An 18727-nucleotide genomic window follows, 5' to 3' on the forward strand; every position below is an offset into this window, starting at 1 on the left:
CACGCAGCATCCACCCACCACGGCGACATCGAATCCCCTTCTGACAGCGAAGAGGAAGAAATTCACAGACTTCAGTCGGAACTCGAGCGACGAGACCGGCATGGTCGTAAGTCGAGTTACCAATGTGCCGGCTGTGGAGGAAATCACCCGCGTTCCAAATGCAAGTTCCTGGACGCTGTTTGCCGTTTTTGCGAAAAACGAGGGCATATTGCCAAAGTATGCCGTAACAAACGAAATTCCAGCCCCTGATGATGGGGAAACAGCCCAAGAAGAAGACATGGCACCCCCACCATAAACCGGGACCGCCATAATGACAGCCGATGGAACCGGGACAGCCGACCCAGGAAGTTCATCGAGGTACCCAGAAGAGAAGAAACACACCAAACAGTCACCATCGGCCACACTTCATCAATAGACGCACGAAAGATACATGTAGAGGTCAACATCGAGAATCAGCCTTGCACCATGGAGGTAGACTCCGGTTCCTCCCTCTCTATGGTCTCCTGGAGGACCATCAAAAGACTAATTCCCAGCATCCGCCGCCAAGAGCTAAGCGACCAGAAGCTAATATTAAGAGACTATCAAGGTAATCGGATTCCGGTCGTTGGCACTGGACATTTTCAAGTTTCGTTCAGAAACCACACCACCATCCTACCACTCACAGTCGTCGATAAAGACAGACCCAACCTACTCGGGTTGCAGTGGTTCGCACCGTTGGGGATCGAGATGGCAGGCATCAACCACAAAGAAGACGAAAACTGGGAAGCAACGCTCATCCAGGACTTCCAAGAAGTCTTCAGTGAACATCTAGGCAAGTACAAGGGGTCCCCTATCTCCTTTAATCTCAGCCCTGACATCGCTCCCATCCGTCTCAAGCCGCGCCGAGTGCCTTTTGCACTCAAGCCTAAAATAGACGAACAATTAAACAAACTAATAGCGCAAGGCGTAGTAGAACCCATTGATCATGCCCGTTGGGAGACCCCAATTGTCACCCCCATCAAACCCGATGACTCCCTGAGAATTTGTGGTAACTACAAGGCCACCCTCAACCACGCATTGTAGCAGAGCGCCTACCCGGTGCCAGTAGTCCAACATCTCCTGCACTCACTAGGGGGTGGCAAGATCTTTGCAAAGCTCGACTTGGCTCAAGCTTATCAACAACTGCCAGTCAATGCTGAAACCGTTGAAGCCCAAACAATAGTGACACATAGAGGGGTGTTCAAATGTAACCGGCTCCAGTTTGGGGTCAGCGTCGCACCGGGCATTTTTCAAAGTCTAATGGAGAGATTGCTGCAGGGAACTAAAGGAGTTGTGCCCTATTTCGACGACGTTCTGGTAGCAGCCCCTACCAAAAGACAATTGGAAAAACGACTGAGGGCGGTCCTACAGAAATTCAAAGATGCTGGCCTCAAGGTGAAAAAGGAAAAGTGCCAATTATGCACTGAAAGGGTTGAATTTCTTGGCTACCTCCTTGACAAACAAGGAATTCACCCCACAGATAAAAAATTGAAAGCCATCAAAAACGCCCCCAGACCAAAGAACAAAACGGACCTCCAAGCTTTCCTCGGACTCATTAATTTCTATAAAATTTTTCTACTCCAGAAAGCGACTGTCGCAGAACCTCTGCATAGACTCCTTGATAAAAAGGCTTCCTGGATATGGGGACGGCGAGAAGAGCACGCTTTTCACCAGATAAAAAACCTTTTGACTTCAGACGCAGTCCTCATGCAATACAATGAAACGCTACCTCTGACTGTTACTTGCGACGCATCGCCTTTTGCGGTTGGTGCCATCCTGAGCCACGTTTTACCAAATGGAACGGAAGCCCCCATTGCATTCTTTTCCAGAACATTATCCAAGCCAGAGAGGAACTATAGCCAGCTGGACAAAGAAGCCCTCGCCATCGTTTCAGCAGTAAAGAGATTCCATGAATACATTTATGGTAGGACATTTTCCATTATTACAGACCATAAGCCCCTACTTGGCATATTGGCAGGTGACAAGCCCACTCCACACATCTTGTCACCTAGAATGACAAGATGGTCTGAATTTCTTGCCGCTTATAATTACAAATTGATACATCACCCTGGCAAGACAATCTCGCACGCCGACGCCTTAAGCTGCTCCCCCTTGCCAGACTTGCAAGAGGACCCAGCACCCACATTACCAGTCTTGCAAATTGAAACGATCCCCATGCCACCAGTAAGCGCGCAAGACATCGCCCACGAAACTAGGAAGGACAGACGCTTGGCGCGAGTTCTCAGCTGGGTGGAGAGGGGATGGCCAGAAACCGAGCCAAACGAACTTTTTAAACCGTTTAAAAACCGGCAAACTGAACTCTTTTCGCAAAGAGGTTGCGTGTTGTGGGGAGATCGGGTAGTAATACCAGAGACATTACAGAAAAAAGTTTTAGACTTGCTGCATGATGGGCACCCTGGTATTGTGCGCATGAAAGCCCTGGCCAGGAGCTACGCTTGATGGCCAGGCATGGACAAGCAAATTGAAACCTGGGTCGCCGCTTGTAACAGATGCCAAGAGACTCGCTCGGCTCCCCTTAAGGCCCCACCATTAGAATGGGAAACACCCAGAGGCCCTTGGTTGCGCATCCATATTGACTTCGCAGGGCCAACCAAGGGGCACACCTTCTTAATCACTGTTGACGCTTATTCAAATTGGCTCGAGGTGAGCACAATGAAGACAACCACCACGGAAGCTGTCATCAAGAAATTAAATAGACTTTTCGCAACGCATGGTCTGCCAGATGTTATCGTTTCTGACAATGGGCCACAATTTACCGCCTTGGCTTTTGAACAATACTTGGCAGACCGCGGCATCCGACATGCATTGACATCGCCAGCTCACCCGGCGGCGAATGGTAGAGCTGAACGCATGGTTCAATTTACAAAAAAAACTCTGCACAAAATAGAACATGGCAACATCCACGAGAAGATCACCAGGATGCTTCTTCTACAACATATCACACCAAATACCACCACCAACAAGAGCCCAGCAGAGCTATTAATGGGCAGAAGACTCAGGTCACCTCTAGACCGCCTGCACCCTGCTTACACTCCAGAAAAACCCCTTGGTTCCAGCAGCAAGCACCACGCCTTCAAGGTAGGAGACACTGTATTTGCCAAAAACTTTACTGGGGACCCACTTTGGATCCCTGCAAAAATCATCCAAGTCACAGGCCCCTGCTCCTACAGGCTCTAGACCAGCGATGGGAGGTCGTGGAAACGTCATATTGACCAGCTAAGATCCAGGCTGGCCGCTTCCCCCCTCATAGACTCCAACCAAGAAATCAGAGGGGGGGGGGGGAAACCTCAAGTTCAAAAAATGAACGAACATCTGTACAAGTAGAACATCCCCCACAGACATTAAACAAAAACCAACAATACTTACCAGCCAGAAGGGAGTCGTGGCAGACGGGCACTTCGCCTGGAAGCAGCAGCCAGACAAGCTCCACCAGCCCAGAGAGCCCAGGCGGGAGCAGCAGAGCAAACGACTCAACCGACCCGGAATCACCAGGTGGGAGTCGCAGCCAGAGGACCAGCTCACCCTTCCAGGCAGTTCCATCTTGCAGCTGGAGAGCGACGCAGAGCCCGTCCGAACCCGATGGTGAACAGAGACATTGTGAACTGCGCAAGTCTAGTAGGCAGGTACGAAGACCCACCTACTTGCGTGATTACGTTACCCCGCCCCTTAGACGGAACCAAGAGGGGAGGGGTGTTCCATACTAGCAGGCTTTTGTAGGCCTGCATTCCTATTGGTCCGGAAAAGCCGGGCCGTGATTGAACAAAACTAAGCGTTCTGATTGGTTCTTATTCTGCTGCCACGATTGGGTAAAACCAAGCGCGGCAAGCTCAAATGCATGTCATAGGCTGCCTAGCCGCAGCCAGCTCTATAAAAGGAGCTGCCTCGGCTGGGAGTTTTTGTCTCAGTATCTGGTTTCCTAATAAAGAGCTGTTGTCACTACTTCGAGTCTCGTCTCTCCTTGGGACCCACCGCCCAGACTTAACAAAAGTACTTCATTGTAGGCCAGACATCATTTAAAAAAAAAATTCTATAAAACTTTTGGGGCCTTTTGGAGACCAGACCATTATTACAGATAAAGTTGATGCTCGTGGCTATTCTTTTATTTGGAGAATATGGGTTTTTTGAAATTTAAAATGAAATAGGAGATCCTGAGCATCTGAGCACCTTGGGCACCATAACAGCAGTGTCAATATATCATCAACATATCAGTATCAATATCAATTTACTAACAGAAGAGTGCTTGTCCAAAAAGGATAATGCTGGTTGAGAATAGGAAATATGTGATAAGTTCCAGTTGTATCAGCAGCAGACTTCTGCTGGTGTAGTGGGACTTTTTTTTTTTTTTTTTTTGCTTTCTTTATATGTAGTTTCCAGTCTATTTCAAAGGACTGGGAAATCTTCAGCAGGAATCAAATGAAACACCAAATGAAACAGAAAACCTTGTATGAGGGGGGGGGGGAAATGTTCTCTTAAACACAAATCGTGCAGTTCATGAGTCTGGAAAAGTAATATTTTAAAACTTATTTGGACATATGGCCTCAGTGGCTTCCCTTTCTGATAAACACTGCATTTTGTACTTAAACTGGATCGTGATGGTTTTTCGATTTCGGATGAAATGAACGTTCTTACCTGTTCTCATTTGCTACAGATGGTTTGTCAGCAACACTGGTAGAACATTGGCTGGGAAAGGCTTTTATTCTCCCCGTGCTGGATCTATTTTTATCTGGAAAGAAAAGATACTTAACATTTTGTTCCTAATACATGAAGAGAAATGGCACTTCTTCTTTGTGCAGAGACAAATTTCTACTTACTAATCTGAATGTACAGAAAGCAACAAAGTTAAACAATAGAACTGTCAGGTTTCAGGCCGTATGCTGTCTTCCACGACGAATCACAAATATAGTTTTAAAAAGTCTAAACCTTTTTTTAAAGTAAAAAATAAAAATAAATCTTTCTTTCTAGTTATCCCAGGAAATCTTGCCAAGTAGAATGTGTCTTTTTTTGTTTTTTGAAGGGTTGAGTTTTAAAGACAATTTCCTTCCATTGTACTCACGCATATTGAGTCAGGAAGCTTCGGTCAAAGTCAATGTACAAAGTGTTTGCTGTTAAGATTCTGGATGATTTATACATAAATGATGGATCCAGTGATTCATAATTTCCATCTTGTCTGTTTGCATTTCAATTTACACACCGGCTGGTAAGCTGTCCTGTTCAGGATCATGAAGCTATTATAACATTAAGGTCTCTGTGTAAAATAACCTTATTGGGAAGCGAACACCCAAGGTCTTATGTTTGCCTGTCTTTCACTTAGCCAGAAAACACATTTACATAATCCAGCTCATGGAAGGGAATTTATTTGAGCTTCCTGTTCCATTCCCAGGTTTGATTCTTTTGAACAGAGAAAGACTCGATTCTCTTCCATTGTCCTGCAGGGAACTTGACTTGGTGGGGAGGGCAGGATTCAAAGACTTGGCAACCGAAGAACTTCCAAAATACAAATGGCTGGCAGACCACCCTGGTTGTTGAGGTGTGTGTGTGTTGTTTATTCCTTTGAGACAGTATGGACTCCTGGATATGCCTTGACGAATCCCTGCAGTTTTCATGGCAAGATTTCAGAAGTGGTTTGCCATTGTCACCTCCTTAGGGCTGAGAGAAAAGGATTGGCTCAAAACCCCAGAGTTGGCTTCATGCTAAAATTGGGACCCTAACTTACCATCTCCCATTTTTTTAACCTGGTGCCTTAACCACTATACCAAACTGGTTCTCAGCAGACCCCTCCCTTAAAGAAATTCCAACTATGGGAAATTCAGACCAGGATTAAAAAAAAGTGTTTTACAGCCTTTCTAAGGTACCATACTTCCTCAATAATGTTTACTTAGAAGCAGCCAAAAGTGGAACCAAATAGAAGATAACCAAAAGCAAATAAATGTTAACATTTTATTTATTTATTTATCTATAAATAACTATAATTTATTATTTATTTTTTAAAAAATTACAGACCAATCTCACTATGTTGCGTCACCTGTAAAGTCATGGAATCAATTATAAACCAATCCATCCCCCTACACTTAGAAACAAACAACCTTCTTTCTAACAAGCAGTTTGGTTTCAGGAAATTTTTTTTCCTGTAATCTGCAACTCCTACACTGCAAAAACATTTGGATCACACATCTAGACCAGGGTAAAGCAATAGACGCAATTTACATAGACTTCTGCAAAGCCTTTGATTCAGCGGTGCATGACAAACTACTGCTGAAACTTAGTTCTTATGTCATCTCCAGACCCCTGCACAAGTGGATAGCACATTCCTATCAAACAGGCAACAAATGGTCAAAATAGGGGGAAAAATCAAATCCAGTACCAGTTAATAGTGGTGTCCCCCAAGGCAGTGTCCTAGGATCCACACTCTTTCTGCTTTATGTGACAACATTAAAAACAGCTGTATCCTCTTCGTCGATGATGTAAAATTATTTAACACCACCGACAATGCTGAGGCCCTGCAAAATGACCTTGACTATGTGTCAGAATGGTCGTGCAATTGGCAACTCCAAATTTCAACTAACAAATGCTCTGTCCTACAGATTGGCAAAAAAAAAAAAAAAGATCAGAACACCAGATACAAGTTAGACAGAAGCGATATCGTAGATGACCCTCACTCTGTCAAGGACCTAGGAGTACTTATCTCAAATGATCGAAGCCCCAGAGCTCACTGTAACAGCATTGCCAAAAAGGCTTTAAGAGTTGTTAACCTTATTTTGTGAAGCTTCTTCTCCGGCAACATTGAATTGTTAACTAGGGCATACAAAACCTTTGCCAGACCAATTCTCGAATACAGCTTGTCCACCTGGAACTGCACTGTATATCAGACATTAACACAATTGAGAGGGTTCAGAGGTATTTCTCGAGAAAAGTACTCCACTCCTCCACTCACAATAGAATTTCCTGTGCTTCCAGGCTTGAAATTTTGGGCCTGGACAATCTGGAACTGCACCGCCTGTGGTCCGATCTAAGCATAGTTCACAAAATTGCCTGCTATAACATCTTGCCTGTCAATGACTTCTTCAGCCTCAATCACAATAATACATGGGCAAACAACTGATACAAACTCGAGGTAAACCTCTCCAAACTCGATTGCAGAAAATACGACTTCAGCAACAAAGTGGTCAATGCCTGCAATGCTTTACCTGACTCCGTTGTTACAGCCTCAGCCCCTCCAAGCTTCAGCCTCAAACTGTCTACCGTGGACCTCACTTCATTCTTAAGAGGTCCTTAAAGGGGGCATGCATAAGCGCACCAGCGTGCCTACCGTCCCTATCTCACTATCCCCATTTATCTGTATTCACTTCCTTTGTTCATGTTTATGTTCATACCTATACTTGTTATCTTGTACATGTTTGACAAATAAATAAATAAAGAACCACCATAGGTACAGGCAGTTAATCTCCAGCAGAGGAACAACTTAGTGGAGCTGGCATGCTGGCTTATTCAGGATTTTCTTTGCTTATTTTATACATTTTTAAAGTGCATGGTATGCATTTAATCCTTCTTGCAGTAGCTTGAATATATTAAGGCCACAATGAAAACAAACAGGAAAGCGTAATAATGTGCCAACAATTTACAAGCAATTATGAGCAAACAGTGCAGAAATTAAAAGTAGATAAACCATGAAAACCAAACGCAGATAAACTGCAGTGTTAAGCAGGTTTTTGAAGATTTTAAAGGGGATGTGGGATGAAGATTAAAAAAAACAAACATCTTCTTGAAAACCAGATTGCAACTAGCACTGGCACTTTGCATTTTTATTCTGTTCTCCCGCACCCTCACCCTTAAGACAGTATATGCGGCTCTTCTGATTTCATTTTCATAACCTCATAAGAAAGGCCATGATGAGCAATAGCAACTGATCTACAGAGTAACGTCTGGTACTGCTGAAGTTTTAATTTTAATGACTTTGGTCTTGATTCCCATCCATTGCGTAAGATATCAGACGTAGCGTATTGGAGAAGAAAAATAGCAATGAAACAAGAACTTCTGGTTTGAGTCTCATCTCTGCTGGAATTTAGAAGTAGGCCCCATGCTTTCAGCCTAGAGTCCCTCTTAAGGAATAACTTCACAGTAAGGATTCCCAATACAGGTAGTCCTCGAGTTACAGCAGTTCGTTTAGTAACCCTAACGACGGCAATGAAAAAAAGTGGCTTATTACTGTTTTTCACAGGTACGGACCATCGCAGCATCCCTATCGCCACCTGATCAAAATTCAGATGCTTGGCAACTGACTCATATTCATGATGGTTGCAGTGTCCTGGAGTCATGCTATCTATCACCTTTTGTGACCTTCTGACAAGCAAAGTCAATGGGGGACGGCAGATTCACTTAATGGCTTCAGGGATTCACACAACAGCTGTGTCAAGAAAGGTCACAAAGGGGAGCAAAACTCATTTAATAACCGTCTTGCTTAGCAACAGAAATGTTGGGCTCAACCGTTGTGAGCCGAGGACTATCTACAAAGCAAAACTGTCTGCCGCAATAGCTGAGGATATGGTGTTGTGATCCACCAAGCTCCCTGCCCCAGTCTACTTTTTAAAACTATTGCTTTTTAAAAACAACAACACAACATCAGGGAATTAAAAATAAATTGGCATGCTTCAAAACTAAGCATCATACCTTGCATTTACCCCATTGTCCTAAGGGCTGAAAACAGATAATACATTTACAGCTCTTGAACAATATGACCATTAAGTGTATTATGTATGTGGACGTTCAATACAAGCCAAGTGGGTGCTATTTCAAAAAGCATAAACTATAATCATCAAGGGAGCTATCACATTCTTTGCCTCAGAATTAAGGCTGAGAGGTAGCTGACCACAGTACAGATGAATCATTGACAGTACAGATGAATGCATTCAGTTTTGGTCACGCCACGATGTAAAAAAGACGTTGAGACTCTAAACAGAGTGCAGAGAAGAGCAACAAAGACGATTAGGGGACTGGAGGCTAAAACATGTGAAGAACAGTTGCAGGAACTGGGTATGTCTAGTCTAATGAAAAGAAGGACTAGGGGAGATAGCAGTGATAGCAGTGTTCCAATATCTCAGGGACTGTCACAAAGAAGAGGGAGTCTAGCTATTCTCCAAAGCACCTGAGGACAAGAAGCAATGGGTGGAAACTAATCAAGGAGAGAAGCTACTTAGAACTAAGGAGAAATTTCCTGACAGAACAATTAATCAATGGAATGATTTGCCTCCCGAAGTTGTGAATGCTCCAACACCGGAAGTTTTTAAGAAGAGATTGGACAACCATTTGTCTGAAATGGTATAGGGTTTCCTGCCTAGGCAGGGGGTTGGACTAGAAGACCTTCAAGAAGAAGAACCCTAACCCTTCAAACTCTTCTCTTCTCTTCTATTCTGTTCTGTTCTGTTCTTGTTTCTATTCTATTCTATTCTATTCTATTCTATTCTATTCTGTTCTGTTCCTTCGTTTCTATTCTATTCTGTTCTTGTTCCTGTTCCTGTTCCTGTTCCTGTTTCTATTCTATTCTATTCTGTTCTGTTCTGTTCTTGTTCCTGTTCCTGTTCCTATTCTATTCTATTCTATTCTATTCTATTCTATTCTATTCTATTCTATTCTATTCTATTCTATTCTATTCTATTCTATTCTATTCTATTCTATTCTTATTCCTATTCTGTTCTGTTCTGTTCTGTTCTATTCTATTCTATTCTATTCTATTCTATTCTATTCTATTCTAGTCCTAGTCCTAGTCCTAGTCCTAGTCCTGTCCTGTCCTGTCCTATCCTGTCCTATCCTATCCTATCCATCCTATCAATTCCTATTCTATTCTATTCTATTCTATCCTATTCTATTCTATTCTATTCTATTCTAGTCCTAGTCCTAGTCCTAGTCCTAGTCCTAGTCCTAGTCCTGTCCTGTCCTGTCCTGTCTTATCCTATCCTATCCTATCCTATCCTATCCTATCCTATCCTATTCTAATTCCTATTCTATTCATTCTATTCTATTCTATTCTATTCTGTTCTGTTCTGTTCTGTTCTGTTCTATTCTGTTCTGTCCTATCCTATTCCTATTCTATTCTATTCTATTCTATTCTATTCTATTCCATTCCATTCCATTCCATTCCATTCTACTGAATCTGTTTCTGAAAGCAGTGGAGCTCCCTTGCTTCCAAGAGGAAAAGAAAAGCAAGCCTGTTGCATCATGTAACCTGCTCCAACTGCCTCCTCCAATGCCTGCAATATTGGCAAGACTCTATTCGTTAGCCCAAGTGCCAGAAGAGGCTATAAGGCAAATCACTGAGATAAATCAGGGCTGCCTCACACACTTCACAATCCTGGCTGGATGAGTTGGGAATGAACATATGAGAGGGATCCTTACAATTCAGCCACTCAGCGCAAAGATTTACATCTGACCTTCAACTACAACAAATCAAACGCCACCATTCTAGCCAAGGAAGTCCGAAATCTAAATAGCAAATTAGCCAAAAAACAATATTCTTTTTTTTAAAATAAATTTTATTGATTTTACAATTAAAACAGACCAACAGCACATACATAAATGTAAGAGAAAAAAAGAAAAGAAGAAGAAAATAGAAAGAAAAAGATAGAAAACAATTAAAAACATTTTCATCTTCAACAGTTTGTGAGACCTCCTTTTTATCCTTATTTTATGCCATATACACACTTAATCTATACATATATCTGTATATCACTACTATGATTCTATCCTATCCTCTTTTGCCTTTTAGTGTGAAATCTATCTTTGGTCTATCCATTTGTACCAGCAGTTCCAGCTGTTGTAGTATATTGAAGTGTCTTTATTTTTTAATGCCAAGGTTAATTTGTCCATTTCTGCACAACTTGAAATTTTTTGAATAATCATCTCCTCTGATGGAGCATGAGGCTGTTTCCAACATTGTGCAAAAGCCAATCTGGCCGCTGTCAAAATATGTATTATTATATATTTCACTTTTTTTGGTATTTGTTTATCAAAGATCCCTAATAGAAAGGACTCTGGTTTGAATTTGATCTGCTCTCTTGTCATTTCCTCCAGCCAATTTCTAATTTTCTGCCAATATTTTTGAGCTTCTGTACAGGACCACCACATATGGAAGAAAGTTCCCTCTTTTTTTTTGCATTTCCAGCAATTTAGACTCATATTGGGGTGCATCTTCGCTAATCTTGAAGGAGGAAGGTGCCATCTATAAAACATTTTATAAGCATTTTTTTTGTATGCTACCGATTTTGTAATTTTATTGTTTCTACCCCAGACCTTTTCCCATTCTGTTATGGTGATACTATGTCCTATATTCCTACTCCAGGCTATCATGTTCCCTTTACAATTTCTTCTTCTAATTCTACTTCTAATAAATAATTTTGAAAAATTTTTTTGCCTGATCCTAATAAAATTTAATCTAATTGCTGGAGTTTATTGTTAATTCCAAATTCTTTCTTGTCCTGTTTATATCTACTTTGAATTTGAAGATATGCCCACTGATCAATTTTTAATCCCGATCTTGAAGGCCTTGCCACTATTTCAGATTTCCTTGAGTATCCAATAGGTCCTTGTATTTAATCATTTTAGTAATATCCAGATTACTTGGGTGAATCATCACCTCCATTGTTGAGATCAAATTGGTATTTTTAAATAGTGTTTTTCCGTATTTTCTTCCAATTAGTCAATAATGAATCTCTGATTAGGTGTCTGTGAAAATATTTTATTTATTTATTTATTTATTTATTTATTTATTTATTTATTTATTTATTTATTTATTTATTTGATTTGCCAATTTGATTTGCCAATGTATCAATTTTTAATCCCCGATCTTGAAGACCTTGCCACTATTTCAGATTTCCTTGAGTATCCAATAGGTCCTTGTATTTAATCATTTTAGTAATATCCAGATTACTTGGGTGAATCATCACCTCCATTGTTGAGATCCAAATTGGTATTTTTAAATAGTGTTTTTTTCCGTATTTTCTTCCAATTAGTCAATAATGAATCTCTGATTAGGTGTCTGTGAAAATATTTCTGGCTAGTTTTCCCAACATCCCATAAAAAAGCATGCCACCCCCTCTGTTAAGTCATGGCCTTCTAAGAATAATATTCTCTTATTGGTTAAATTCACCCATTCCTTCAACCATACTAAAAAGGCTGCACTATAATACAACTGCCAATTTGGAAGTGCCAGCCCTCCCCTGCTCTTCATATCCTGCATTGCCTTTAAGTTTATTCTAGTTTTTTCCCTTGCCAGATGAATTTTACAGTTATTTTATTAAGTTCTTCAAAAATTTTTTTTGCGTATTTTGATTGGGATCGTCTGAAATATATAGAGGAATTTTGGAAGAATATTCATTTTAATAAGCAGCGATCCTGCCTAATAATGAAAGCTGCAGCTTGCCTCATGTTTCTAAATCCTTCTTTACCTGTTGCATCAATTTATCATAATTATTTTCCTTAAGTGTCTTACAATATGTTGTCAACCATATTCCTAAGTATTTAACTTTCTTTATCACTTGTATTCCCATAACTTCTTCTAGTTCTAATTTCTGTTTTTCTGTTAAATTTTTGGTCATTAATTTTGTTTTCTTCCTATTAATTTTTAGTCCTGCTACTGCTCCAAATTGTTCTAATTCATTCATCAATTTTTGTCCTCTTTTTATTGGTTCTTCAATGAAAAAAATCATATCATCCGCAAACGCTTGCAATTTATATTCTTCTTTCTTAACCTTTAATCCTTTTATGTCTGGGTTCTGTCTAATTCGCGTTAATAATGCTTCTAGCAATAATATGAAGAGCAGGGGTGAGAGTGGGCAGCCCTGTCTGACTCCTTTTTCTATTTTTATTTTATAAAAGGGTATATTCCCCGTTTATTATAATATTCACCTGTTGTGTATCATAAATGGTTGTTATAATATTTTCAAATTTGGTGCCTAAATTCATATTATAAATTTTTTGGATTAAAAATTGCCAATTTAAATTATCGAAGGCCTTCTCTGCATCTAAAAACATAAGTGCAATTTGTTTTTCAGGGTGGGCTTCATAAAATTCTAAAACATCTAATACTATTCTTAAGTTATTCCTGATTTGTCTGGTCGGGAGAAATCCATTTTGGTCTTCATGTATATGCTCATTTAACATTCTTTTTAGTCTACTTGCTACAATAGAAGTAAATATTTTGTAATCAGTATTTAACAATGAAATTGGCTTATAATTTTGTATATATTGGGGATCTGAATCCTCCTTCGAGATCAGCGAAATCAATGCCCCCCTCCATGAATCCGGCATCCTGGCTGCCAATAAGACATCATTAAAAACTTCTACCATAAGAGGTCCTATTTGTTCTGCTATTGCCTTGTACAGCTCCCCTGGGATCCCATCTGGTCCCGGGGATTTGTTGTTTTTCTGGTTCTCTATTGCTGATTTCAATTCGAACCAAGTAATGTCTTTGTTTAATAATTCTTCCATTTCTTCCCCAATTGCTTTATCCTTCATTTCATCTAAATAGTTTCTTTTCCTATCTTTGTTAACTTCTTCCTTTTTATATAACTCTTCAAAATACTTATGGGCAATTTCTTTTTTTCTGTTCTATCTTCTGTTGTATATCCCCCTTTCCATCTATTAGCTGGTATATCAATCTTTTTTCTTTCCTTTTTTAAAAGTCTGTATGATAGCCATCTCCCTGGCTTACTGGCATGCTCAAAATAAGTTTGTCTAGTTGTATTCAAATTTATAATCATTCTCTCTTGTTCAATTAAATTAAATTTATGTTTAGTTATTGTTATCTGATGTTGCAATTTTGAATCCTTTGGGGTACTCTGTAATTGAGTTTCTAATTCCTTAATTTTTTGTTGTAATTTGTTTTGCTGGGCGTATTTTTCCTTATTCCTCTTGGTGTTATAAGAGATTGTTATACCTCTTATTACTGCCTTCATTGTATCCCAAATGTTTTGTTTCATAGTTGCTCCATTATCATTTTCCTTTAAAAAATAGTTTAATTCCTCCTTGAGTTTGTTGGTATATTCTTTTTCTCTTATTAACTGAGTATTTAACGCCCATCTTTTCTTGGGTTTTTCCCTACCCTTCCATATTATCTGAGTTGGATTGTGATCCAATTCATTGGGTAGAATTTCATTGCCCATTCATTGGGTAGAATTTCAATCCCTTTTATCTCATTTACTATTTCCCCATTCATCCATGCCATATCAATTCGTGTCCATATTTGATGAGGATTTGAATAGAATGTAAATTGTTTTTCCTCAGGATGTAATCTTCTCCATATGTCAATCAAATTTACCTCCTTCATCATTTCCATGCATATTTTGGGAAGCTCTCTTTTTTCCCCTTTGTTCCTTCCCCCATTACTGTGGTCTTTTTGATAATCAGCAATAGAATTAAAGTCTCCTATGAATCAAATATTTCTTTTTTCCAATCCTACTATTTTTCCATAAAGATGCTTAAAAAACACTTTTTGATCTCCATTCAAGGCGTAGATGGGATGGCACTAAGAGAATTGGGATGGCATTAATCCAGATCTGCAAAACCAGAGTTCTTCCCTCAGAATCCAACCATATTAAATCTGCTTTCAAATCCTCTTTAATATATACTGCAATCCCTTTCTTTTTCCCCGCGTCTGCTGATGCGGTGAATAGCTTCCCTAATTTCGGACATTCTAAGTATTTTTCATCTGATTTCTTTATATTAGTTTCTTGTAGACATACTATATCAGCATTTTGTTTGATTAGTTTGGCTATTATCCTTTTCCTTTTTATCGTCGAGTTTAAACCATTTATATTAATTGATAGTAGTTTCTTTTCTTCTTCCATTTAATTAGTTCTGTTTAGCTCTTTGTCTTGTAATGGCTCCAGTCTCTCCTTGTGCCTGAAGATGTGTCCTACTTTCTTCTCTCTCCTATTGTAATTGAGTATTTCCTTGATTTCCTAAAGTTCCATCTCTGTTCTTATGATAGCCTTGATCTTCCTGGGAGTTCGTTTCCAGTTCATCCTTACTGCTCTGGTCTTCCGGGCCTACCAATCATTCATAAAATTCCTGGGCCTTTTCCATGGAGTCTATTTTGATTTTCCTTTCATCCCAAGAAACTAACATCCCCTCTGTGATTAGCCATTTAAATATGATTCTTTTCTGATTTAGGTAAGCTGCTAAGAATTTATAATCTCATCTTTGTTCTCTTACTCTTCTTGGTATTTGTTTGAGAACCAAGACTTATTTGCCTTTATATGTGATTGTTTCATCTCTTGACATCCTATATATGATATCCCGGACACTCCTTCTCGCAAATTGTATATGGACTTCTCTTGGGCCTTTGTGGCGTCTCGCATAATTAGTGCTAACCCTCATCAAACTCCCTCAAGATGTCATCTTTATTCTTTTCCAATAGACCAGCCAATTATTCCTGCCATTAGTTGTTCCAAGTCTTCTTTGGATTCCACTACATTTTGGAATCTCAAGTATGTAGCAGCCTTATCCATCTCTAGGTAGACCAGTGAGTCCTCCATTTCTTTGCTCGCATTCTTTAATTCTTCATCTACCCTTTCTAATTTCCTTTCAGTTCGTTCTGTCCTTTTCTCTACCTCTTTTATTGTTGCTTCATTTTTCTCCAAGGCCTGCTGTAATAATCCAACTTTGTCCTCTACTTTGGAGATATCTGCTTTCATTTCTGCTTTTAATTTCCCCATCTCCTCTTTTAGTTCATTGATATCTGCTCTCGTCTCATTATGATTTTTCATCATTATTTCTTGCAGCTTCATCATCAATTCCTGTAAAGTCAGCAGAATTGATTGGATGTTGGCATTCGAGATGTTAGCTTGTTTCTCCACTGGTAATGTTTCTTCAATGGTTTTTTGTGCCATGGGCAAAGTTGTTGCCGATGTAGTTGTTAACGTCGAGGTGACCTTTCTTCCAGTTTTCAGAGCTGTGGTTGTTGTGGAAGTCATTTCTTTTAAGATTTGTTTCTATTGTTGTAATACATTAATTATATTATCCCAAATTAACATTCAGTAATAGAATCTCTATATTAGGATTGACCGGTATCTAATTACTTAATCTATCTATCTGCTGGATAGCTGTATTCTTAGCTAATTACTGGAGTATAAGTTCTTATAGATAAAAATATTATCACTGTATTATTTTAAATCCAAATTCTAAATCACATATATAATTTTGTAAGGCCTCAATGCTCAGCCTCTATACATAACTTCACGTAATTAAATATATATATATATATATATATATATATATATATATATATATATATATAAATAAATATAAATATAAATATAAATATAAATATAAATATAAATATAAATATAAATATAAATATAAATATAAATATTATATACAAATCCAACTATATTTAAATATTATAAATAAATATATGTATTATCTAACCTTATTTTAAATATTCTTGAACACAAACAGTATTACATTCATCCCCAAGTGGATTAATTGTGATCACACGATGAATTATAATATTAATATATAAAATCCTATAGTTATTAATTAAATAATAATGTTCTTACTATTTTCCCTATATATCTAATCAAAGTATAACTATAACTATTATTAATAAATCAATTAAATCAGTTAATTCAATTATTTAACAATCAATTACAACAATCAACTTTCCTTTCCCCAGTATACATATTTATAATCATTATAAAGAGAGATTGAAGAAGGAGAGATAGTTCATCATAGTGCAGGATGGTGGGGGAATAAAGAAAAAATGAGCAAATGTATACAGGAAAAAGGGAGTAAAGAAGGGGGAAAAGGAATTTTAAAGTAAGTTTTTAGCTTTCCGTCTCTAAGTTTAAGAGCTTACACTCCAAACGCACCAGAAGTGGGGAGGTAAGAAATGCTGAGTAGTGACTGTAATTACACGGTATCTCCACACATTCAGAAGCTTCCACTTTTCCTTTTTCTCTTAGTGTTCCTAAGTTCAATTTTCCTGATTTTCTTCAGATGGAACCACCTCCTCAGTTAGATCAGTATACTCCCTGAAGGGCAGTTAAGTGGTTTACATCAGTTATATTGTTACAATAACTTCAGGGTTTCTAAGTATCACCTGTGGCACCGCACTGTTTCTGTTCTGTCAGCCATCTCCGATTTAATAAAGTCTTTCAGCATAAAAATCGAATGAAATAGTCCAAATCCTCCACATCTTCCAGTCACCTTCCAGCTGCTAGATTCCCTTCTATTAATATTGGTGTGGTATATCTCCCGACCTCGTAAACTTCCCTTTTTACTCGTTATTGTCCTCTATCTTTCTTCTGTCTGCCAAGCCCCTTCACTTTCACTTGCCTCGCATCCGCATTTTGGCCACTTCCTTTTAGGGCTCAGGACAGACACTTGTAACAGCCTTATAAAAGTCTATAGCATTCCAATCATCCTCTCCGCTGTTAATTTTCTCTGCCACACTCTTCACCAATGATCCCACAAACTGTCACTCACTCGCTTCTTTACATCGGTGGCAGTCCAGACTTTGGAGCTGCCATTGATAGGCGGCTGTTTCTTGCTTGTTGGGCTCTGGGGGGCTCCTCTTCACTGCAGGGGGGTTGCCTTCCCCGCACTGCAGCCCAACTCTCCCCCACGCCAGCACAAATCTCTCCGGGACTCGTGCACCCTCAAAGGATCGCACCAACCACAAAAAGAGATTAACTGAAACCACGGACGGGCTTCTGCACCTCTGTTCGTCCTTGCCTTACCACCGGGACTCAGCAAAAAACAATATTCTTTAAGTACCTCACACTAATTAATACAATGAGGAATGGAATAAAACTTACTCTGAGGTTTTATTAAAAACAAAAACAAAAAACACAGATGCAACTCTAGAGAAGGAATTGAAAAGATGCAACCCCCCTCCCTGAGAAAGCCTTAACAGAATAACGAAGTTGGAAGGGACCTTGGAGGTCTTCTAGTCCAACCCCCTATTCAAGCAGGAGGCCCCTTACCATTTCAGACAAATGGCTGTTCAATCTCTTCTTTAAAATCGACAGTGATGGGGCACGTACAAGGTAATTTGTTCCACTGGTTAATTGTTCTCACTGTTAGGAAGTTTCTCCTTCATTCTAGGTTGCTTCTCTCCTTGATTTGTTTCCATCCATTGCTTCTTGTCCTGCCTTCAGGTGCTTTAGGGAATAGTCTGACCCCTCTTCTTTGTGGCAGCCCCTCAAATATTTTAACACTGCTATCATGCTACCCTCTAGGGCCTTCTTTTCATTAAACTAGACCTACCCAATTCTAGCAACATTTTCCTGGTCCTTCTCATTTTAACTGCTTCTATAGATAGACTGAAAAGTAGAAGTGGATTTGCAAATCTTTAACCCTTGGACAAGGTCAGAGGTGATGGGGATGGGGGAATGGATAACTTGAGTCCCATAAGGTTTAAGTCTGGAAAAGCCAACCTACCACCTGGGAGACCTTCTTCTAAAATTGTCTGTTCCTGACATGGTTCTGCACCAGGATGAGTTTGCAAAGTTATTAGAAAGTCATTGAACTATATCCCATCTGCTTCCAGATAAACAATCATAGGGGAAATATATTTGAAGCTTGAGCTACCAAGTAATCATTTTCTTGCTGAAAATCATATTATACAGGGAATGTATTTATTCAGCTGTTTGCAGAAGAAAACAAGCAGCTGGACGCCAACTCCCTTGCTCACAGG

The 18727-nt window shown here is 39.4% G+C and overlaps 1 protein-coding gene across 3 annotated transcripts in view; it reads right to left on the bottom strand.

The window, feature by feature from the left end:
• LOC148133009 (uncharacterized) overlaps positions 1–18727 on the bottom strand; it is a 92823-nt gene that overhangs the window by 10041 nt on the left and 64055 nt on the right. For all 3 annotated transcript variants that reach the window (XR_015745882.1, XR_015745878.1, XM_087946769.1), the window contains one exon: positions 4669–4762. Coding sequence is in view for 1 of the 3 variants with exons in the window: in XM_087946769.1 (XP_087802895.1) it covers positions 4669–4762 (94 nt within the window). In the remaining 2 variants the exon portion in view is untranslated. The remainder of the gene's footprint in view (positions 1–4668; positions 4763–18727) is intronic.

This window comes from Notechis scutatus, chromosome 1 (assembly GCF_049901735.1).
Source record: "Notechis scutatus isolate UNSWTSFEM ecotype Mainland chromosome 1, rNotScu1.2, whole genome shotgun sequence".
NCBI lineage: Eukaryota > Metazoa > Chordata > Lepidosauria > Squamata > Elapidae > Notechis > Notechis scutatus.